General features: G+C 37.5%; 1 protein-coding gene across 1 annotated transcript in view; it reads left to right on the forward strand.

Moving 5' to 3' along the window:
• The window catches only part of MAN1A1 (mannosidase alpha class 1A member 1), a 153862-nt gene extending 129314 nt beyond the window's left edge, over positions 1-24548 (forward strand). Inside the window, exons 8-12 of the mRNA XM_063329703.1 lie at positions 584-699; positions 13641-13860; positions 14627-14799; positions 20065-20180; positions 21529-24548. Coding sequence (XP_063185773.1) covers positions 584-699; positions 13641-13860; positions 14627-14799; positions 20065-20180; positions 21529-21655 — 752 coding nt within the window. The 3' untranslated portion in view covers positions 21656-24548. The remainder of the gene's footprint in view (positions 1-583; positions 700-13640; positions 13861-14626; positions 14800-20064; positions 20181-21528) is intronic.
• The last annotated feature ends 606 nt before the right edge of the window (positions 24549-25154 follow it).

Below are 25154 nucleotides of genomic sequence, written 5' to 3' on the forward strand. Positions count from 1 at the left end.
CTGTCTAGAACCACTGCTGAGTTCTGAGAGCAGCCAGATGTTCAAAAATATAGTATTATTTTTAAACATATGGGTTGGCATTTTGAAATACCGTAAGATAACCTGAAATTCAACTCTGCAGGAAGGAGCTAAAACATCTTAGCCTTTTTTGTGAAGTGACTTAAATGGAGCATTAATGAATAAAAGAGCAAATGAAAACAACGCCTGCATGTTAAGAACGGAAAGCCTTTATCAAACTTTCCTGGTTTTAGTACAAAAAAGAACTTAGACTAACACATTTTTGTATGGGATAGACTACATGAATTGGATGTTACACATATAAATTCTTATTTCTTTGCCATGAACTCCTGTGGCATGTTGGGGATATTAAATAACTATGCTGCTTTAGCTTGATGGAAAAGTTAGCAATTAAAGATATAATTCACTGTACGTACCAGACATATTTTTCTTGAGGTTCCAGGGTTACATTTATTAAAGATTGTTGTAGTAAGAGATCATTAAATGCACTGTTTCAAACTGTAATTGTATTTTATTGCCCAGGCCGAAGGTGAAATTGCGTTGAATCTCTTCCTTCCCTTTCTAGATCACGTCTCCATTGGAGGGCTTGGGGATAGCTTTTATGAATATTTGCTCAAGGCATGGCTGATGTCGGACAAGACAGATGAAGAAGGCAAGAAAATGTATTATGAAGCTGTTCAGGTAAATAAGATATTTAAATCTTCCTTTCCATAATAATCTAATCTATAATAATCCTAAAGAAACAGGCTCTGGGGACAAGATGAGGGATTTATGTCTTTGCCACCACAGTGTGGGTTTTTTTAAAGAATTAGTTTCTCTTTTTAGAAGACTTCCTCAAATATAACTGCCAGAGGAATACAGATACTGTGAGAAAGGGGAGAGTCTTGAAGTATAGCTATTTTTTTTCCAACTGAAATACAGTCAGTTCTCTCTAACACCGGAGGAGAAAAGTATAAAATATGCAACAAAAAAATGTATCTACAAGTAGCTCTCGGATAGAAGTTCAAGGCTTTTTTCCTCAGTCTTCCCAAAATATATTCCTTTTGTCCTTTTTCCGTATATCCAGGAGGGAGTTCCTCTCTTGTGTTTCGACCTCATATTTCAGCCATTAGAGTATTTTGATTGTGGTCAACACAGGGAGCGATATATTACGGTAGATAATTATAAATGAAAATAGAAGGTTTTGCTGCACAATAACTTGTTGTTACAAGAGGCACATATTTGCCAGCTTCTGTGAAACAGTCAATTATTCAAATTGGGCACAAGAGAAAGTTTTCAAAAATCAGAATTGTTCATACTTACATTTCTATCTAGTATTTTATTTATGATCCTTCTGGTCTGCAATTTGCTTTGTTATTTTTAGTATTTCCTTAATATGCTGTTTTGGGAGAAATAATGGTTTTGTGACACCAGATTGAGACTTGAGAAGTATTAAGTTTAAATTGCTATTTACAGACTTTCCTTCCAGTCTTGGGCAAATGACCTATTTTCTCAGGTCTTGCTTTCATAGATATATATAAAAAAAGAGGATAATATTACTTCTTTTTTCCCTATCCTTTCATCTTTTTTGACTGGATGTTCTCTAGGGCCAGGACTTTTATCTCTTATTTAACTGGATGTATGTTCAGTGCCTCTGTAGACAAGGCTTCGAGATGCTAGGCAATATCTGCTTATTCTTTCATACATCTGGAAATGTGCTGTCCCTAGGGAAGAGACATAAGTCTCCTTTTACTTCCCATACCACAAAAAGTGGTGACATTAAAAAAATAAAACTCTGGCTCATTGCAGCTCCCTTTTTTTTCATTAGAGAGAAAAGTCATATGTGATGATTTGAGGGAGGGTGTGATCGCTGGTGGTAGTAAATTCAACGACCAAGTATCCTCTGCTAAGAAAATCCTGCCTTTAATTTTGTAAGTGCAGATTTGGATGCAGTCAGCCTCATTTCCACCCCTAACGTGATTTCAACTTCAGAGCGAAAGGTGGATTTTAAATTAGGGTTGAGTGCATTTGAGGCTATAACATAAAAACAGTGATACTGCAATAGCTCAGCCATTAGGTTGGTAGCCAAAAAGAGAGAACAAAGTGCCTGATAATACCATATCAGTTCATCTTACCGTGGAAGGCATTTTGAAGCCACTCAAACCTGCTTCAGTCTTCTACTTCCATTGGTTTAATAACCTGAGGTTTTTCTTTTAAATACATTCTTATACAGGGTAAGTGCTAGTGCATAGACACATGTGGTAAAAAATGTGCTTTTACTAGTACAGCTACTCTGGAAACTGCTGCAGGCAGAATATCCCAAACGTAGTGTGACCATCATCCTTGTTGGTGTGAGCACATTGTCTCCTGTCCTGCAGGGGAGCAGCAGGGGCACGTTGATCCCAGCTGATAGCAGAGAGTCCAGGAGAGTGCCTCCATGGCCAGCCCTGGCCTGCTCCTACTAAGGCTGAAGGTTCACCTGCCCCTCACTTGAGCGCAGCTGGAGTGAGGTACATCAAGACGTCTCTCTTGCCTTACACCACACGAGCGGGTGTGCGTCCCATGTCAGTTGCACGGTGGCTGTGTGCCGGGGTCCCTTCCTGAGCCAGCCCGAACCGAACTGCCCAGAGGGTGCAGAGCTACCTGCTGCTGGCTGGTCATGAGGGAACAGGGCCAGGAGCACCCCGAGGTGTGTCCATGCAGGGTGCAGCAGCATGGCTTTGTTTAAACTCATGCCTTAGCTATACCGGAATAACAACAACTTCAGGTAGGACAGTTGTCACAGGCATCCCAAGGTCCCACTGGGGAGCAGAAGCGGTGACGGCCACCACACTGCGTGACTGGTTCTCCCTGCTGGGGATTGAGCTGGGGGAGCAGAATTGCCTGGTCAGCAGCATCACCGAATGTGGCAATACCAATGTCAGGGCCTGAGCTCTGCTGTATGTGACTAGATTTAAAGTACCTATTACCTTAATATTTTTTAGTAGTGCTAGCTCTTAAGCAGTCCAAGCATTATGTCTGTCCAGAGTATCAGTGTTTGAGAGGGCCAAATGGTCACTAAATATGTGCTAGATTTCACCATGATGCTGGTAGACTGCTATTTCCAGTATTTTCTGAGAGACGGCATTCGTGTTCTCTGTTTTCTGTACCGAGGTACATCTGCACCAAAGGTGAAAGTGTACATGCAGCCTGTGATGTTCTAATGTAGCTTGTTCAGAAAAGGGCAGGGAAGTTGCAGCCTCACAGAAACTGCAGACGGTTTGGGCCCCGTTGAGATGTCAGGTTCTACACCGGAGTAACTGGCTCGTTTTGAAATCCATCATGATATTGGCTTTATTGCTATCGATCCCTTACTTATCTAAATTACAGCTAATTTAAGTGTCTGCACAAGCTGCAGTCGTTCTTTATGACTAAGCCTACACGGTTTGGGCTATCTGAGTCTGCTTCATATTTTCTTAGATAAATTTCCCCCGACACTTTCAGAATCTTTTTAAGACTATGCCAAAGGGAACGGCGTGATTATTCCTGGCCGTTGGGCCCAGCACATGCTCACCAAATTCTGAAAGAGCAATGTGAAGGTTTGATGCCTAATTCAATATCTTCTGCTCTTGAGAAACTACAAATGAAAATATATGGTGAGTTATAATTCGCTGTGAAAAGCTGAGATTTATTTAGATAAAGCTTTGGGGTTATTTCTTACATTGTTCCGTAACTCATGTTAAAAACAAAGAGTTCTTTCTATTGGAATTTTTGCAGCACCTATAGATTGTTTTATGGCTTAAGTTAAAAGCAATAACTAAGATGTCAAACTAGATTTAAAAACTTTTTCTGCTTGCCATGAATAAGATGCGTATTTGGCTGACGCCATTTAAAGAAGAGTTTATTTCTAATGGGAAAAGGGACAGAGATATAGTCTTATTTTGAATACCAGAGCATAATATGAATGTATTTATAAGGCCATCAGAGGGATTCATAAACTCTAGAATTTGCATAAAAAGACAAGTGAATGTATTTTTAATGTAAGTTATTTTTCTCTTTCAAAAAGCAATGAATATAATGTCCTGTTTCACATAATACAGGAAGTAAGAGATCTTCTTAAACTGGTTTCAATGGATAGCATGCAACGTTTAGTTACAGAACAAACGTGTATTCAGCTTTTAGTCATATTTTGAGGATGTAACTGCCTATAGAATAATCTTATCGGTCTTTGAAAGTATCCAGGACAGGAACCATCCCGCTCTTTTCAGTCAACACAGTTGATCTCTGAGACACAATTGAGTAGGTGTAGTACGAGAACACGGTAATTTAGAGCAAAAATGGACCTTGTGGGTCCACTTGTATCTAGTCCAGCACCAGCAGTGTCACAAGGAATTGCATCAAATCCTCCCCTCTTGAATGTGTCAACCCTTATTTTCTAAGTTGAAGGGCAATTTTCCTACTGCTCACATAACTTCATAGTTTGTCTCACACTTGATGTCTGATGGCCAGGTGTCTTTTCCAAATTTTCCTGTTAACATTTATTTATGGCCATTGCTGCAAACTTTCTGCAGCTTAAATATTTCTTCTCTCTCTCTCTGACACTGCCTTCATCCCCTCCTCAGTGTATTTCTAGAGAAATGGCATATCTAAAGGCTGTAAATAGAGCAGTAACTTGACCCTGAAGAACTTCACAGGAAGAGGGAGAATCCCTCGCCAGCACTTCCCAAGCAGCTTCAGTGCAGCCCAGGGTGGCCCCATGGTATCAAAAAAGTAAAGCTGCTGAGATCCGCAGTTTTACCTTTAGAAAGAGGTAGTTGACTTTTAGACATTTAGATTTGTTAATTTTTCTTACTGGGGAGCAACTGCTCAGAATATTGTAACAAGAAAACTAGTGATCTCCGGAGAACCTAGCACGGGGAAGTAGAAACAATGGAAGTAGCAAGCGGAAGAATAGGGTTTGCGAAGCAGTGCCACGGCCGTTCTCTGCCAGATTTCAGCAGCACTCCTGCATGACAGCCTGCTGCTACGCTGGGTTGTGCCAGTAAGGAATGCAGTAACCTTTTGTGGGTATCAAAAAGGCAAAAAAGTCACTTTTGGCCTCAGGCTTTTGAGTATTCAGACAGAAAATATATAGGACCACTTTATAATTTTTTATAATTTTTTTTTGTTGTTTCTAACTTTTGAGACTAGCCTTGATATACTCCATTTGTACTTTGCCAAAGGAAGCAATGTGGTTTTGATTTTGGTTTGGGTTTGGGTTTTTTTTGGTATATTTAATTGTCAGCATTAAGTAGTGAACATTTTTCAGAGCTGTCGAGATTTCAGCCTTCCAGATAAATAAAACAAATCCACGTAGACTCCTTTCTCATTGAAATGAGGGAGAGAACAAAGTGTTGTTAGCGAAACGAAAACAAGATATTGGCAGATAGGCCCTTTTCATCTCCAGAGTTTCATGAGGGTCTATTTAACTGTAGTGACAGTCTGGTGGCTGGTCTGTGCTGATTGCAGTTTCCGTTAAGTTGCTTGAAGTGGCTTGCTTGGTGATCGTAGTGATCTTAAAAACTGCATAACCGATGTGGACAATGACAGAACTGCAACAACTCAGAACAGTTTGTCATACCGGGTAAAGCCAAAAGTATATTAATGAATTGAACAGCCCATATTGAACACTTCTTGGCATTGAAGGACGTGCATAAATGGGGCAGGCAGGGTGGTGCAATAGGAGCCATCTTCAGAATGAAACAGTTACCGCAGGGGATGCAGCATTCCCATTGCATTTTTTTTTTTTTTTTTTGGGGGGGGGGGTCTATGTGTAAAAGTGAAGAAATATGCAGTTCATTTCCATATTTTGTCAGCTGTCATTTTAAAAATATTTATCCCCCAGCTGCACTGGTGTTCTGCACGTAGCGATAGTATAGCTGCATTATGTAGGAACACAAGATTTATTACACTTAACAGACGAGAACGCGCAGAGGACTCGCTGCTCCTTTTTATTCTCTTCGCTGTATTTCCCCTCTTGACAGGAGTTTTAAGGCTCTCTACAACTGCTTACAGAAAGTATCGAGATGGAAGACAGGCTTCTGCACATTTTTAAATTCTTAATGATTTACTTATGTCTATATTTTGGGCTATCGAAAGTACTTATTAAAATGCTTGTTTGTGGACTGTCAGGAGAAGCAGCAAGCTATAATGTTGTTAGAACTCTTTAAGGAGGATTTTAACTAAAAAAGTCCTGTGAGAGAAATTGTCCCCTTTTTGCTCGTGGCTTCGGTCTTGTTGTCAGAGAAATGTCCCGACTACTTCTGCTATTTTTGACCGCAAAAAAAGCTTGTCGGGAGCCATAAATATGCTAGAATATTGAAGAAATACATAATGTAACATTTTGAGAGTGACTTGCTTTGATTCATGCCGTTCCATTAATACTGTTTTTCGAATATGAATACGTCTAGCCTGTCTTCTGGTAGCAGACAGCATTAAGTATGTTTACTGCAGGAGCACTGGTGCTCTTACAGACACTAATAGATCTATACAGGGGAAAAAAAAGTATAAGTAGATTTTCAGACAAAAGTAAATTATCAGCTTTACCCTAGAACTTAATCGTCTTTTAATGATCGAATCGATAGGTATCATAGTAGTTAAATGCTTGCCAACATTTCTATTTTAAAAACTTGGGCATCTCTGTTATAAGCATTCACGTTTCATTTCACATGTAAGATTGTCCATATAACGCGTCTTAAGTCCAAAAGCAGTCAGTGCCTTATTGCTTTCAAAACGTTTCTTATAAATCGTGTTAAACAAATGAAAGTTCTTCTGTGTTCAGATTTCAGTTTTGATTTTTAAAGTGCAGTTTAGTAAGCAGTGAGGACCTCAGGATTAAGAAGATGGCACTTTTCTTTGGCAGAAGTATTTAAATAAATTGTAAGAAGACCTTGAACTTCCTATTTCATCCTATTTTTTCTGGCAGTATACTTCCACGTCATTCATGCATCTTGTAATACATATTTAAAACCTGTATGAAGGATATTTAAGAAAACAGAATCAACTACTACATATGAAGCTTAAAAAAAAAAATGTGCAATGTTTTTCTGCCATCTCCGAAACAGACGTAATAACGGAACAACGCAAATCTTAAAGTTTTCGTAATAAACTCATTGGAATTTTGTATAAAGGATAAATTTGATGGGTTATAAAGATTACTGAAGAAAAGTACCTGTTGCATTAGATCAACTCAACAGAGAAAACATGAGGGAAACTCAAAGTCAAGAAAACAGGCAATTGACTTACAAACTCACAGCGTGCAAAACCACAACAATCCTGACCCGTCTGCTGCTCTGTGCTGTTTCAAAGCAGTAAAATGTAATGCCATAAATATTAAAACAAATAAGCAACTGATGTTATACATCTTCAAATTTCTGGAAATATGTGGTAGAATTCTCTTTCTCATACTCCCTGTTGCTTCAAATTGTCAAAATACTGTTTATGAAGAAGATTCCCAGGGAAAGAAAAATATATTAAAAGTTTGGACTGAGATAATTTATAGTGCTTTGTTGTAAAGAAGCCTGCAGAGTTGTAATTATCCCCAAAGCAAACATTATAAACCCCGGAAATTTAGAACTAGGATCATATTTTTGAAGTTTCGAATTTATTAAGGCATGGAAATACATAACTATGACTTGCAAGACAGTTTTATCTCCAGCTACAGTGACATCTTGAGGTGGGAAATGAAACACCTGGGTTTTGTTGTTAAAACAACAGTAGTCATTGAAATTCATTAATCATAATTAAACCGTTATTCTAAAAGGAGTGGTAAAAGTAAGTGCTAGAGGAAGTAGAACTGCAGTTTTACATTGCATTTTGAGGTTTGTAGTTTGTTGTCCCTGCTTCTTTAGTAGAATTAACTTTTTCGTGGGATGTGTTTATTTTGAATTGAGCAACTTTGAGGTGCAGAACTTTTTTCCTGAGAAGCCTACATCTGTGCTCTGTAGGGATCTCGTTAATATTTTTATTACCTGTCAGCATAACCCACCAAGGGAATACCCTCTATTAAAAATAAGCTTGTTGATTGGGTTTTTTTACTTATTTGAACAGAGATGACTTCAGTTCTGCATCCTCCGTGTTTCTCTATAAGCAACCCAGTTCAACAACCCAAACAAATCAAAGGCTAAAGGAAGGACTTCACAATCACAAAATCAAGTTGGAGATTGAGGGGGAAAGTGTTTGAAGACAGTGTTTAAGCTGGTTTTTGTCCCTAGCATTCCACAAAGGCTGGGAGGAGCTGGCACAGTCGTGTGTCCGAGGGTCCTGACTCCCTGGAACAGAGATTCTCCTGGTGACCCCAGGGCAGGCACCAAAGAAGAATGGAGGACAATGGCAATTTATTAGGAGGGACCAGTTCTGCTTAATTTTGCAAGTGTGAGGGCTGGTAGTATAACGTAAAAGCTAAGGACCAGGCTGATAAGCAGAGAACGCAAAACGTATCGCCTGAAGAAAGGCAGCAGGAGGAGGAGGAGGAAATCAGGTTGGGAAAAACTGAAGATTTTCTTTTTTGTGCTGTCAGTAACAGAGATTACACACGCGCGCAGTGTGCAATCCCGTAACCTAAACAATGCGTAACGTCTCATTCACTGCAGTTCTTCCAGCATGACAGACAGGCAGGGGCAGAATTTTAACATGCGAACTCATGAGAAAGATGCCGGGAGTAATACAAGGTGCACTTGAGTCACAATTCAAACTCTAAAAGGGACTGTTAGCGTTTCTAATTGAGTGCTCAAGCATTTTTACAGTTGTTGTATGGAGGGAATAATTTCCCACAAGATGGAAAAAAAAGTAATTTAGCTAAAGGCTTTATTGCAGTGAGGACCGTAAGCAGAGCCTTACATAAAAGCACAAAAAAAAAAAGCCGTAAAAGTCAGTCTGGCTGTAAGAGCTTGCAGGTACACTACAAACTGTACGCCGTATTGGCCTTATATGTAGTAAATTAATTTCTTCAAATATCTGGCAAATGTTGTTTATTTTCCTTCAGTTTCCCTTTCTTCCTCTCATTTTTTGTCCACTACAGTCTAAAGTCAGGTTGTCTTAATTTTTCTTTTTTTCTTTTTTTTTTCTTTTTTTTTTTTTTTGTCCCCCCCCAGGGAGCACCTGCTATTTCTCCCTTTGGGAACATACATTTGCAGCCACTTTTTCTTTGCAACCTTTTATGTTGCACATTCTGTCTGCTTTACCGTGATGGAAAGAAAGACATTACTATTTGAATTGCAGAAATACATTCTGGAAAACAGTAACATGAAATTTCCATTTACTTAAAAGGAAAAGTGTACAAGTTCCAAACAATTATCCATCAATAATGTATTTACAGCTAATCAAAGACCACATTCTTCTAGCCTTTTTTATTCTTTGCGGATACTGTATATTAGTTTATATTGACAATATTAATTACAGTAAAATGAAATAATAACCTCTATAGTGATAAATACGACACCACCTGATCTGCAAGCAGTGCAAGAAGGAATTATTCGTAGGCGGGGACCAAATTGTAATAGAGCTGCCATTCAAATAAGCATGTCCCTTTTTTAAGTGTGTGGATATAAAAGTAAAAATAAAAGTAAATTGATTCTAAGGATGAAATTCAGAGTTAATTCTACCAAACAGTGCTTTTCACTTGGGTGTATCTTTGCCACCATACTACCTATTCACCTTTTGTAATAACTTGTTTAAATAACTTGATTTCCCTGCCAGAAGCGCACCCACAGCATTGCAGAAAGCAATAGCATTTCCCTGCGGGATAGCAACCCTGCCTTTCCATCCTGCTGCTCAACTTCAGAGACCCTTATTATATCTTCATTTAAACTGATAGTATTCCTTCATCATCCTTGAACTTTGCCTTCAAGGTTCTTTTATACTTAAAACAATTGCCCGTGTTTTCCAGCTAGTGATTCAGTGCTGCTCTGGACCTCGAGCTTCTTTAAAAAGTGAATGTCTTTCAGAAAGTGCAGTCCAGCCTGATGGCACTTACAACCTTTGTGAAACTCGCTGAAAAATATTTTGATGTGCTGCTCAGAGAAGTACATACCATTGTATTATAACAAAAAAAAATATTAAAAATGTGAATAGCAGTTTTGTGAATTTCCAATAGATGTAGGATAGATAGTTTGGGTATAGATTCAGAAGTGATAATTTTGAAAGAGTACTGATTTTTGTTTATTGCTTACTTTGAAAATATTTTCTTATACTAATGCATTGTACAAATGCATTATACAAACATTCTACGTTCCAGAAGTAGTGCTTTAACAATATTTGGAAGTAAATTCTGAAATTAAACTATAGTTAGGTTGGACTTGTGAGGAAAAAGGAGGTTTTGCCACATCTGAAGCTGCAAATACTGTTATCGATACAGGAGTTCAAAATTTCAATGAATACATTCATCGATAGTTAATGTTGGGGAATGTCTTTTATATATGTTCTACTTATGTAGGTTGTACTTTTTTTTTTTTTAAGATCAAAAACATTTACCTTTGTGAGGCTTTCTAAATATGCTGATCTTTTATAACTTTTTTTAAATGCTGAGTTCCTGAAACAACTGGAACCCACCTAACGAATTCATTATAATCTGACACTTCGATGCCATTCTGGAATTATTCCAAACTTCATGAAACTTTGATACCGCAAAGTTGTTAGCAAGCCTTTGGAGAATGTTGTTTCAGGGCAAGCAGCTAGTCTCTCTGTTCTCAGTAGATGAATAGCGGTGAAAGAAGGGAAACCTATTTCTGACAAAAACAGTTTGTCTAGCTTGGACCGAAAATGGCCCATGAAGAAACTTCTGAGATTTAGTTGAAGCTTTTGACCGTCCCACTGTAAGCTCCCTGGCAGTGGTTTTGTGAGCTGTGCTGGTGCACCACCCAGTACCACACAGAGAGTTACCGGCCCTCTGGGAAGCGACGCTCCTCTGCCTTTCACACTTTACGAAAGCCGTTCGGTTGAGGTCAGTTTGCTTAAATCATGTAACTTCTACAAAGTATTACTTCGTAAGCATCAAAGGTCAAATGAAGTTTAGGCTTTAGCAAGTTACAGTATTTGTTTTCCTGTCTTTGAGAATAAGAGTTTGTTGAGTGCTGATGGACTTGCAAGTTTGGCACACTTGGGCTTATGGCTTCTGAAGGTTATTCGTACATATCGAAGGTTATTTGGATTTCATGTCTAGGCAGAAATGCTTAGTTACCTAGCGTGCCGTTAATAACGTTCTATACATCAGTATAGGTATTATCTAGCACTAAGGGACCCATAACTGTACAGAGCATGACAAGGCAATTTGAGAGTCTGTAATAGATCAAATAATTACCTAATAAAAATAGCTTTAAATAAGACACGTAATAAAAATAACTTTTAATATGCATCTATACTAGTTCTTAATAGGACCCATTTATAAAACCAAGATGATTTGCTTTACTAAACATGAATAATTACAAAATTATAATTATAAAATATATTTTTATTTTGTGACATTCCTAGCATCAATTAACATCAGTTTGTTAGTTTCTTAACACCAGTTTGTTAGAATAATTTTAAGCTTTCCCAAGTGGAGGTCGTCTTTTTTCAGCCTGAACTTTAATCTTGAGCCAATAGAGGGGAAGAAAACTCTGAAAGACTAATTAGTATTGCAGAATCCCTTTTAACACTACAAGGACCATCTCTGGTCTAGTTACTATAGTTCTGAAGGTGCACGATCACTGTTATTTCTGTCAGGTACAGCAATACTTCATTCTGTCTCTCATTAATTCTTTACTGAAAAAAAAATGCAATATAGGTAACTGTGGTCATCAATCTCTTTTAAAATTTGTTTATTTTTTAAATAAATTCTGACTCAACAGCTAAGTGACCAGTAGAGTTATCAACTACTGCCAGAATTGTTCATTTGAGATGGAGACACCATGCTGAAAGGTTTTAATGAAATGTAATATCTGAACTTGGTTTTAGGTAGCTTGTTATTTAGAATGTCTAAGTATTCTGAAAGCTGTTTCCCACAAAACTGTTGTGTTTATGTAACAATAAGGCATCCTATTACAAGATATATACTGTTTAATAAAAATGCGAACAGCACTCTGAAAGATTCTGGAAGCTTTCCAATTATTTCTATCTTCTCATAAATTTTGCCTGTTTATGCATTAATACATTTTGTAGCAGGTTCTTTGAACTCCGTTCTGTCAATTCTTCAATTATAAATTCAAATATTTTATACCCTGGGCACAAAAGACATGTTTTAAAGAACATTATTTTTTTTAAAAGTATCTAGGTACTCCACTACTTGTTTCCCAACCTGTCAGAAAAGCTTTTTTATATGCACTTTGAATACACAACCGCTAATTAGCTCGACACCAACTCAGCCACTGTAATTCTTTCATTTACCACAGTGGGGTCTGTGGTTTGGATGCTTAAGGAAATTGTTTTTCACCTTTCCCCTTTGATATTTAAGTCCTCTTTTTATAGGTTAAATTATGCAGGATTTGTTTAAAGTACAGGAATCTTTATTTTTTACTGCTGCTTTAAAATTTAGGTACGCTTTTCAGTATATACTAGTGCTAAAAACATATAATCAAGGAGGAAAGAAAGGGATGGAGGAGTTTTCTGAGCCAATAATGGGTCTGGAGGTGGGCAGAAAACATCCTTACTAAGTGCTTTGCACTGATGTTAGTGAAAAAAAGTGTAGTTCTCAATGTGACGTTCATGGCACAAAAAAGCTACTTAGTAAGTAAAACTTGTACAATTATTCTGCTGATGATTCTAGTTTAGAGAAGATTTTTCACGCTGGGTCTTATGATTGCAACAGAATAAACCAGACTACTGCTGGATAACTGAATGTATGATAGCGTTGTTCACCTCCTCTCCATTACCCTTTAAAGAGTAATAGCTCACTTTCTGTGTGGGCTTCTAATTAATGTGCTCTTCTGCATCTCCTCTATTGTTTTAATCCTGTTCCTCTCATAAGGGCACGTTGTTTTCCTGGATTTCATGTTCAGTGACCATATATTGCTAACAGGACCGACTAATTCTAATTCTCTCTAGGAGATTTGTATGGTTTTATTCTGCTTAGGGATTTTTCCAGACCCTGCTCTTGATTGACAGCTACAGAGGAATTCAGTCTGGGAGGGAAAACGCATTGGACTTTGGGAATGCCATATAGGCTTAGAGGCCTGGCATCATTCAGTGCACTCACTGGGTCAGGCATTTTGAGTATGAGTTATGTCTGCATATAATTGACATGAAATTATACCAATAACTACATCCTTTAAGTCAGAATTACAATGGGAAGTATGGAAGATGAACGACGGCTAATTACCATTAAAAGTGAAATTACCTAAAATTGCTCAAAGTCGGAAAGAAATAAAGAATTTTAAAATGGAATTGTATTTTTTAGGTCTTTCCAATATTTTTATAAAATGTGCTGTGTAAATTGCTCAAAGTTGTAGCAAAAAAAATCATAGTTACTGATGCATGCTAATCTTTGTTGGTTTGGCTGCACTTTGAGGTTATGCTAGCTCATATTATCCATTTTAATTTATAAGCAAAGGCAATATGGAGAAAAACCGACCAACATACAAGACAACTTTGTCTTTGTCCTTCATACTTTACCAAATGGTACCAAAGGGTTTGAAATCACGTGGTTTTTGCAGGCCATAGAGACCCACCTCATTCGCAAATCAAGCGGGGGGCTGACATACATCGCTGAGTGGAAGGGCGGGCTGCTCGAACACAAGATGGGGCATCTCACTTGTTTTGCTGGAGGCATGTTTGGTCTTGGAGCAGACGGGGCACCGAACGACAAGACGGGCCATCACATCGAGCTTGGTGCTGAAATCGCTAGGACGTGCCACGAATCCTACGATCGTACGAGTAAGTACTGTATCGCGGAGTTTAGTTTCACAGTTTGACTTCGTGAAGGTATTTTTGCGTAATGCCGAATAAAGGTTGTATGATGGTGGGAACTCTTCAACCTTTCTGAGCAAATGCTGCTTTGCTCCCAGACTAACTTTAAGAATGGCTGCTCTGTTCTATAAATAATTTCTGTGCACCTGAATCGTATCTACTCACTCTAGTAATTAACATGACAGCTTTTTTTTCACTTTGCCAATGTCTGAATAGGCGAATACAAGTAAGAGAGGGAACCTGTTCATTTATGCATCAATATAGCTATTAATCATGTTTTATGCACAAAAAAATGATTTTATTCTCAGTTTTGTTGGTAAAACCCTGGCAAGAATAGAATTGCACAAAGAAAGTGGATTTCTGTACAGGAAATTTCTTCGGATTCTCTCATCTTCTTATAAAAATAATCCTGGCAGCATTTCAGGTCCCAGAGTGTATTTTCCAGTTTGATATAGAAAAGTAAATATCCTCGTCTTTTAAGAAAAATTTCACACGGTGCTAGTTATACGAAGTCTTTCAGAATGCAAATGTTGGCATCACTGTTCAAACTGTAACAATTTATAGTATTTTTTTAGTATTACAAAATACTAAAAACAGGAGGTGCTGCAGTATCTTTCAGAAATTATATGGTTTGGGGTAACCTGGCTTGTCACGTGTCACATGAAATGTCGGTTACATAATTTGAAACGTTTTTTAATGCTTTTATTTTAGCACGTGTTTTTATATTGGCTAGGCATGAAACTGGGACCAGAAGCCTTCAGATTTGATGGTGGTGTTGAGGCCATCGCAACAAGACAAAATGAAAAATACTACATCCTACGACCGGAAGTCATAGAGACCTACATGTACATGTGGCGGCTCACTCACGACCCAAAGTACAGGCAGTGGGGATGGGAAGCTGTAGAGGTAACGTTCTATTGGACTTTTTTCTTATTAGATCCTAATATCTTGTTAAGTGAGCTACTGAAGGGTATCTGGTTTAGCAGTTGGAGAGTAAATATTTATTTTAAATCACTACTGTCAATTCAAATTTCCAGAGATTCATTTACTAAAAAGATGAAGTAAGATCACTTTGACAAAACCAAAACCCGCTGGTATTGTGTGTTAGAAAAATACGTTGTGATTTCTCCTTCTTAAATACTTTGCAGGTCAGGGTCATATCTGGATGTACTGCTCAAGATGTTGAGTGTTGCTGCTTGTGAATGGAAAGTGCAAACTTATGTCAAATTTCAGCCTTAGACATGGAAATAAGTTTTATGAAGTGTATATTCAACCGTAATTGTATGAAGGTTATTTTAATTAAGGTGATGAAGGCCAAGATGATGTACTAGATAGTACTGAACATTTAAAAAATTGATCACTTTCAAAAAGTGGCTATGGTGGACTGAACTCCATTAATTATAACAATCTCTTCTAGATTTAAATTCCTGCATCCAACTGGCCTTTGAGCTTCAACCAATTATGCCGAACCTATTTGTTTGTCTAGCAGAAGCCTTCCAAGATGGCAGTTAGCCTATACTGCAAAAATTTGCTTGCCAAATCCATCATTTCCCTTTTTCAGTGGTTAATCACTCTTGCTGTTAGAGATTAAAGCCTTTGGATTTGTTTCATCCTCGAGGCATAGATTCTTACTACACTTTTGGAGTTCACTTATTTTCTCCTCACATTGATGTTGCCTATGTTAAATTACTTGCCTTTCACTCTTCCTTTGGAATTTCTAAGCAGACTGAGATCTTATAGGAGATACGGGAAGCTGAAGAACGTTATTTTTGACGCTTTGTATACTTAAGGAAAAGCACACAAAAAAGAAAACAAAACTCCCTGCAGTGTTTTGTTGACAGTGACCTCTCATTCCTTTGCAGAGTTGTTTCTTTCCAGGATTTAAAAAACATCTTGCTTGGCAGTTTGCCCAATACCTCTTGTTTCTAGGAGTGACGTCCACCAGTTACCTGGCTCCCTCAATAGCACCCAAGATCTGTAACTGTATTCAGTATTCACTGTCTGAGATACCAAACACATCTCAAATGTTGTTGAATATTGTACAAAAAGACCATTTAAAGTTTGGCAGTTAGATATTCTTGAAGAATGAAATTTATGGTAGAATCTACTTTCCATAAAAGAATAGCTGCTAGCATTAACTATACTTTCACTCTCTAGCTCTTCCTTGTTTGAGTATTTACAGCAATTCCATACCTGCAGTCAACACTATATTTGGCTAGGTAGACTGTAGTTATTCAGGACATTTTATTTGCCTCCCTCAGGTGTTGGCTCTATCGGCCCTGAAACAATATGCTTCTGAGTTAATGATTCCAAAGCAATTTTTAAAAAAAAAAAAAAAATCCTCTAATTTAGAGTGCTGTTCCCTTCCTTACTTCTTTGCTAACACCACACATTTTACTGCTGGAATCTTCCCAGGCAGATTATAATTGGAATATTTTCAATGGCTGTTTATGGAAGTCATCCCACCAGGCATCAGCAATGCCAAGTGTTCCTTCTCCAGGAGATGTTTTTCCTGACTCATTGTTGCTGCCCACATTGATAACATTCTTATAAACAATTGAAATGTTTTCCTTATTATTATTATTCTTTACCCTGTTGGTTCAGTTTGTTTGTTTTATTTCATTCGTACACTCGTTTACCTTCTTAGCACTCCCCATGTGTTCCTTGTTCAACGTTCTTGTAACCAGTCTGGTCTGGCCCTAACGTGTGGTGGATTACGGCCCATGTGTGGGAGATGCAGCTGGTCCCAATCTGTACAGACCCATCTTCCACTGTCCTGATGTGCATCTGAGTGTTTCACAAAAACAAATCTTACCACTTTGCAGAAGTTATACAGGCAGTTGTAGGTTTCAAAATTTTTTTTCTCTCCTTCCTTGATGTTTATAGCCCACACAGCTCCACATGATACTGTTTTTTTTTTTTGTTTCAGCATGTGTCATGATAGTTTACCACAACTATTTCATAAATTCTGCTCCTGCTCCAGAGAGCACACCACTCCACCCTTTTGTTCTTGGGGAAGTCCCTGACCATGGAATATGGTTGGTTTAATTACCAACACCTGTTGCACAAAGAGGATGCTGCGATCGAAACAAAAAAAGGGCAACAATCATCCCGCATGTTGTTGCCCAAAAAAGTTGTTCTTCAGGTGTTTCATGTCCATTTTGTACTCATGACACTGGCGATAAGACCTCATTATGTTTGTTTCCCAGTGCCCTTGCAGCTAGGAGACTGCTCTATAGGTCATGACTTCTAAACTCTCCAAAAAGTCTGTTATTTCTTATAGACTCAGAAACATGCTTTGGCCTCTCCATTTTTTCTTTGGAAATTTGCTTTGCTGCTTTAATTTGAGGCCAAGATCACTCTGTATGTACTTCAGCGGTTGGAGAAAATGCAGTTATGACCAACAGCAATATTCACTGAGTCAGAAAGGTTTTATCAGCTTAGCTCATGAAAGTCTCCCTTTCTGCATTATAAATGCAGCACATATTTTGAATTCATTGCGCTTCCTTTGTTTTTTCCCTTTATGATACTTTGAGACTGTCAGCCAGTTTTCACTCAGCATAACTGATCTTAGCCACCCTAATTTTCTAAGAAATACTAATTTAAAATGTGTTGAATTGTTTCTTCCCACCCACCATCAATGTGAACACCACTGAACTCTGGAACTGCAGGTACGGGCACAAAAGGCCATTACTGCCAGTTAAAGAAGGGTGACAACCAAGAGCCTTTTTATCATACTAATGCTGCACACAAATGTCCCGTTCCTTTAGTTACGTGGAAAGTAGCTTTGAGGGGTAAGATGGTTCATGTTTGCATCAAGTAGGTACCACCAGATGGCTAACATGGTGCAAGTCAACCTCTTAGTCTACATCATAACGGTATCTCCAGGTACCTATAACGGTATCTCCCCACAACAAACTCATAAAGAAGGTTCTAACTACATGTTAGAGCACATAAACCCCAAATGCAATTTGCTTTTATTTTACCTCACCCTCTTCAGAATGCAGTTGTTTCCTTGAATAATAGCCTTATCCTTCAAGTTCTCCTTCTGCTGTGCCTTGGAAAACATAATCTTGTGTTTGACATTGAAAATCCAGACACAGATTCAGCATTTTGAATTCACTGCAGGTTGAAGTAGACGAGAGGGAAGGAGTATCAGCCAGGGGAAATTACTTGTTTAAACTTAAGTATATTTGTCACTTAGTAAAAGTGTCCAGGAAAATTAAAGAACCTAAAGACACAGAAGAAAAGACAAATAGGCCTGTTATATTTTAAAGGATCGCTCCTGGAGAAAAATCCCTTTTAAATATACAATAGGCAGCTTACTCCCCAGTGAAAACTATGGAGAGCCTGTCATGCAAGCTAAATATATGCAGATAGCTACGGGGACTCCAGCAAAAACAAGGACATTTAGGATATCTACTCACAGCAAAACACAGAAGAGCCTTTAGAGCAGGTGGAGGTGATGGATACCTCAGTAATTATTAGTGACTGTTAGTCCCATCCCTCATCAGAAAACGCTTATTGTGCCTGTTTGCTTGTTCTAGACATATCTTCTGCCTTTTCATAGCTTTTCACTATATGTGGTTTGAAAAGCAGCATCTTTCCCTAAATAAAATCTACATATCCTGTAGTCACTTCAGTGATATTTGGGATAACTTCGGAAATGGAGGAACTAGTTGTCTGCCATCTCTTCATTGGGGGTTTGATGGAAAACTCCAGGTATTTCTGCCTGAAACTTGTTGCTCCAATACCTGTGTCTCCACAGCAGGCGCCATGTTTCAGAGTAGCGTGGTCCTGAGTAAATGTAGTAATCCATCATGCTTACTGTCATTTTCATTGTGAGAAGTTATTTAGGGCTAAAGAGCATTTTCTGGATTTGTTTTTGGATAATGAATTGGTTTAAATATAATCATCTTAGATTCTTTTCACTCCTTTATTATACTGCATGATACCAGAGAGTTATTATAAAACAGAATAAGAAAAATGAAGATGCTAAGAATACTTTCGACCTTGTTAAATAGGTCAATTATAAAGAAAAAAGATGAATGAATATTTTTAAACAAAGCAGTGAGAAGAGAACTAATATTCGAATAACGTATTGGATAGCAGTCTATTTAAAGAAGTTGTGGCTCATACATAGGCATATAGGTACCACCTTTCTAATATAAACACATCTAAAATAAGGAAAACCAGCAAATTGTATTAAATAGTATAACTAACTATATACCGTCTACACTTCCAGTACCAGGTATATGTTTTTAGCCCTTCTGTAAACACCCTTCATCTGATCTTTTTTCTCTTTCAAAATTAGCTGATCATATAGAACATTCCTGTGGGCGGAAAAGAAATTATATTTTTAGGTGGTGCATGTGCTCCTTTTTATTGTAAAATAGGAGTCAATCACCTGTTTTACACCTTTTAACTAAATATACAGTTTGGAAATTAGTTAGTGAAAAACACATTCTTATTTTTACATCTAAAATATGTTGCATTAAGGGCAGCCACTTACTAGCTTTCTGTCTACTCCTGTGGAACAGACAAAGCTTTTTCAGGAAGGTGTCAAAGAAAAATAGTACCTCCTGCAGAAAAGAAATTCAGTCACAGCCCAGTATCAGAGGTTTCCCACTGAAAAATGAAATAATTGCAGAGAAACCAAACAACTTACATAGAAAATAGAGAGTTGCCTTTCCTTTTTTGAAGCGACTTACAAGAGGTAAGGAAAAGACTGGTATTCAATTCTATCACAATAATTTTTAAGAACTAAAATGTGACCAAGAAAGGTATATGTGACATGATCTTTGAAGGCTGACAGACAAGCCTGTGAGAGAGAGGCTATTGTTATTCCTATTAAAAAGAGGAAAAAGAAAATAAGTGAAAATCCATATATCTTTACATCCGTATATCCGTATATCTTTCCTTCTGAAAACTGGTTTGTGTTCACTTCTTTTATTAATTTACCATTTTGCTTTTCTTCCTAAATGTAAAATTAGAAAACTCTTTCTGAAAAGAGACAGGCACACGTCTAGCTCGAGCTTTATCTAGTTTTCACCTCCTTATCAAAAAATTTGTGGCAATTTTTTGGGGGGGATAGTTTTATTGTTAAACAAAGAAAAATTGACAGATGATTCATTTTGTTAATCCCACTGGCTTTTTTTGTCCCCTTTTCAGGCACTGGAAAAACATTGCCGAGTAGATGGTGGCTATTCTGGCATTAGAGATGTTTATAACAATCATGAAAGCCATGATGATGTGCAGCAAAGTTTCTTCCTTTCAGAGACACTCAAGTAAGTTAAGAAAGTTGACTTTCATTAATGCGAAGTAGTTCTATGTATCAACTTTACAGATAAGTGAATGTCAAGGGTACTAATGATAAATACTTAACAAAATCTGACTGAAATAGTAGAGCTTTTCTTAGGTGATGGGAAGCCAAATTGCCTTTTATTCCCTTCTACATCAATAAACTGAATTCTATGACTTCTGGAAATTATCTTTACTTCTGATAAAGGTACTTGATGGTCTTTGCTGAGGAATTAAGTCTCCTAGCTTTGATAGGATCTAATTATATATGCCAACACTAGAGAAACAAATTGAGTAGACAGAGGACTTATCAGGCTTGTATTGCATACTTTTCATTTTAAAACTACAGACAAAGGAAAAAGAAGTCAACTTGCGTGGCCTGTTAAGAGGAAAACCAAAAGATTTCATTTATCTATCACCATATCCTAAGCTTCTAACAAAATTAACATCTCTTGGTCTCCTCACTTCTTTTTTTTTGCTGTGCAAGAGAAAGTTGCAAAGACCAGAAAGAAGAAATCATGCCATTTCAACAGAAAATGTAGTACTCCAGTAAATTAAATATCATAAATATATTTATGTACATCCTGGCAATTTTTTTTTTTTTTGAGATAGTGCACTGCCTCTACTATACCTTTTACATTGGCCTATCAGAATTAGACCAAGAAAAGCCTTCAGGGAAGGATGGTGATTGAGGAAAAAATAAAATTTCATTTGCTAAGCAGACTTTCCTTTCTAAGCAGACTTCAATAATCATGCTACAGTATCAGGACAATAAATAAAATCTTGGATTTGTTTACTGTTTACTGCTGGTTTTAATGGACGCTATCTTAGTAAATGGCTGCCCAAGCTCCTGCTGTAGTGCTAGTTTTCTTCTTTAAAAATCCTAAGCCACGGGTTGTTCTCAGAATTAAGGCAGTATTGGACTACAATGTTTTCAGTCCTACACCTTGATATATGTGGGCATTCCGGAGGAAAAAAAACCTACTGTGGTTGTATGTTATCTAAACAATATTTAATAAAATTACTGAGGATTAAATGGAAGTGAAGCGAATTGATATTTAACCTTGACAGTGTAAACTTCTTTGTCCTCTGCCAGGACAGAGACGTTCTTTTGTTGGTCTCCAGTTGCTATTGCCCTTGAGTCAATCTGAGTTGAGTAGCCCCAAATCTTTGCGCTAACCATTGTGATGCTGGGACTTACTGGTGTTTTGTATTTGGTCAGCTGTTTCCATTGATGCATTCATCTAGGGAAATCAAGTATTTATGTTTTCCTGAAAACTATTGTGGTTTCTCCTCCCTGATGTGGTCACATTTCCTGCTTTTTTTTCTTGCCAGGTACTTGTATTTGCTGTTTTCTGAAGATGACCTTCTTCCATTCGAACACTGGGTCTTCAACACAGAGGCGCATCCTCTCCCTGTTCTTCACAAAGATGATGGGAATAAAGAAGAAAACCAGAAATAGATGAAGATTAAGTTATACTTGTTTCATTCCTTCTGTTTCTTTCCAGAACTTGGGCACATGATTTGGTTTTAAGTTCCTGAGTTAAATTTTTAAATCAAGTGTTTTGCAGTCTGTTTTCTTTAACAGTAAATATTTATGAATGGAGCCCAACTGATTATGATAAAACTTCCTTCCTCTTATCCAGCTGAACCACTTCTTTGAAAAGAAATAGGACATGTCCCCAGATTTTGTTAGGCTGCAGTGTCATCTTGGCCAAAAAGAGCAACGGGTCTGCATGTTACTTGTTTCCTGTTATACTTTTAATTTGACTGCAAAATTCTTTTCTCCTCTGTGAGGAGATGTCTGCTTTAAGCTGTAATATTTTGCCATGTTGCAAAAAGCCATATTGAATTAAGTATAAAGAGCTTTTTTTCTTCTTTTTGTTCTATGTTAATTTGTTTTGTGTGTCATCCAAGACAAATCTTGTGACTGTGACAGCCTCTTCTTATGCGGGTCTATCATTACTTGGTAAAGTATCTGATGTCTTTCATTGTCAATGAAGTCTACATAGGAATATTTTCATCTCATGCAAACACAACTCTGAAACTGCAGTATACGTTGAAGTTAGTCTAAACTTAGTTTTTATGAATTTAGCACATTAGTTAGCAGACCTTAGTTTTTCAGGTTTTGATTAGACTATTGTAATAGAATAGAATAAACTGTTTCCTCCCTTTTCTAAGTGGTGTTATTCTCATTTCTTTAGTCAGGCTAATACAGAGTAAAAGAAGATAGTCATTTCATATTAAGAAAGGGAGTCTTACCTTCTTTATGTATTTAGTCCAGTAGCTTTCATTTGGTTGGATGGTAAGAAGACAAAAAAAATACTCGATGACATTTTCCTGGAAGCTGAGAATTATATCAGAGCCAATTTGTTTGGTTTCCTGGGACTTTCTCAAACATTCAGATAGGTTCAGACTTGACACCAGACTTGATAGTTTCTTGTCACAAAGCAATTTGATGTGTCTACATGAATAAAATTAGATGTTCAGATGCCTTGAAGAAAACTTGTCTCCTTAAAAAGAGGATAATCATTCAGAAAGGAAATTATCCAGTGTAGAACTAAATCTCTGAAAGCACCAAGTCTGTCTTCTCTAAATCACAGAAATGCAGCGTGCTTAAAATTATTCCCTAGATTAGAGGCCTGGTTTACTAAGAAAGGTAACAGCTTTGCCAAAAATGTTTTACTTTGTAGCATCACCAAAGGGAAAAAAATTAGGCACAATTAATTCCTGTTTCTACTTAAGTGTAGTTTGGAGTGGTTTACATGATTACTAAGTCTACCTATGTTTTCATTTCATGACAGGATGATTTTCGTATATTTTGAGTAGGGTGTAACACCTGGCTTCCCGTTCAGAGAAAGCACATTATTCACTGATTTGACTGCAGCAAAACAAATATGGTTCCGAACAGTAATCTTCTTTAAAGGTATTTAGTCGGATAGCTCACATGTCCAGCAGAGCTAATCACAGCTGAGGAAGCACATTTGTTTAGGCATCACAGATTACATTTTTTTCTCTACTGATAGAGGTCTGCAATGTAGTTTTTCTTAGGTAGGAGCCAAGAGCAAAGATAACGGATTGCATTTTTATACATAGCAGCTGGAGGGTGACCCATAAACCCGACCCTCTGGAGTCTGTAACAGACGGCACTGCCTCTCTGCTTCCCCTCCAGACAGAAGATGGCATGTGCCACATGAGCTGCCAAAGACATTTTTGTAGGGGGCAAGACAAGAGGATCTTCAGGGATGCTGATCCTTCCATCGCAGGCCTGGCAGAGCCGAGCATTCATACACGGAAGTTAATAGGGGTACCCTACTGCGCCTGGGCAACCCAGAGCTGGGAGAACAGGTACAAATGTAAGTGCATCTGCCTCAGATAAAGCCTGCTTACATGGAAACAGCACATTGAGTCAAAACTTTTTGCTTTACCGTGTTGTGGTTTGTTTTTTTTTTAATTAACAACATTATTTTCTTTTTTAAAGTATGGATTCCCTCATGTCATGGTAACAGTTTTCTGCAACTGAACGAGCAAGGATGAAGTCTTGGCTCTCCTCTATTGAAAAGCAGAGCTGCTGCTTACTTCGGTACTCCAGCATGTATATTGTTGGAGGATTATAATATTTCATTGTACTTCTTCAGAAACAGTAATTATAAGGGAGCTTCCCCCCCCCCGGCCAAGTACCACAGAGAATTTATAGCTGTGGAATAAAAACAAAAAGTTTCTTCCCTCTTTAATCAAAAAGTAATAATAATTACTTTTGTCGTAGTTGTTTTTATTCGGTCATCTGCTGCTGCCTACCACGTGGTTGTGCATGTGCTGCTATAGGCCTCACATCAGTTAGTTAATTAACTACAATAGCTCAAACAAAAGCAGTCTTTGAGAAATGCATTTTGTAAGCCTTTTTTTACATGGATTTCTTAACCACAGTATGCTTCCCCCAAGTGTGTCTGCTGACCTTGCCTTTATTTAACAAGCTGAAGAGCAATAGTGGAGAACAAATAGCTCTTCTCCATGTTTCAAAACACAGGCTACAAACACACAACTCTTGTACGCGTTGGGTCCTACGTACTTAAATATAAGCCTCATGACTGTTTCCTTGTAATACAAGCATTTAGTATGAATATTTTTATTTTTTTTTAGTTTGGGAGTTACAATTATTTGAAAGAGCACAAATTTGATGTGTCTGGTATTGGTATTCAGGTTGTATGTACAAACTGCACTATACTGTACTTTTTGTAAACTAATGTAAGTAGACGAGAAGATTGTACAACGTGTAGATCTGACAACTGTAAGAAAAAACCTTTTCATAAACTGAGAATATATTGATGTTTCTTCCTTTTTTTTTTTTTTTTTTTTTAAAAAGTAACCCCAAAACACCAAAGTTAGAACAATCATTTTGAAACAGTCAGTACTTAACCACTGGTTGTTAGATTGCTGAGATAACATGGATAATGTGTGTTTTATTTCCCATTCACTTAGCTAGCTGCATGGAAGCGGCTAGTGATGGTCACTTTGTGTTCCCAGTCATTCACAAGAGCAAAAGAAAATGCTTTATTGGGGGGAGGGGGGGGGCGGGACATTACCTTTGCATAAACACACTGCCTATACGTTTTCCATTTCTTTGTAGCATAATAATGCATCTAAATCTGCATATTTTGAGTCCTAAGAGGTAAATCACTTTTAATGGCACCCACATTGTTTCATAGGGGAAAAAAAAGTGTTCTGATTGTTTGTGAGATAAGTATTGCATATGTGTTGATTGTACACAGATTTTTGCAATGCCCAACGGTTCACTGTTTCTATGGTGACTTCATCATACACATTATCCATTTCTATCATGCATTTAAATTGTTTTTGATTTGTACATAGTCCATTTAGTCTTTTCATCTTTATATAAACTGAAATTATGGAATACATAATAGATCAAGATGCTTAATTTTTAAGAACTTATATTTGTAAAA

Source organism: Chroicocephalus ridibundus, chromosome 3 (genome assembly GCF_963924245.1).
Source record: "Chroicocephalus ridibundus chromosome 3, bChrRid1.1, whole genome shotgun sequence".
NCBI lineage: Eukaryota > Metazoa > Chordata > Aves > Charadriiformes > Laridae > Chroicocephalus > Chroicocephalus ridibundus.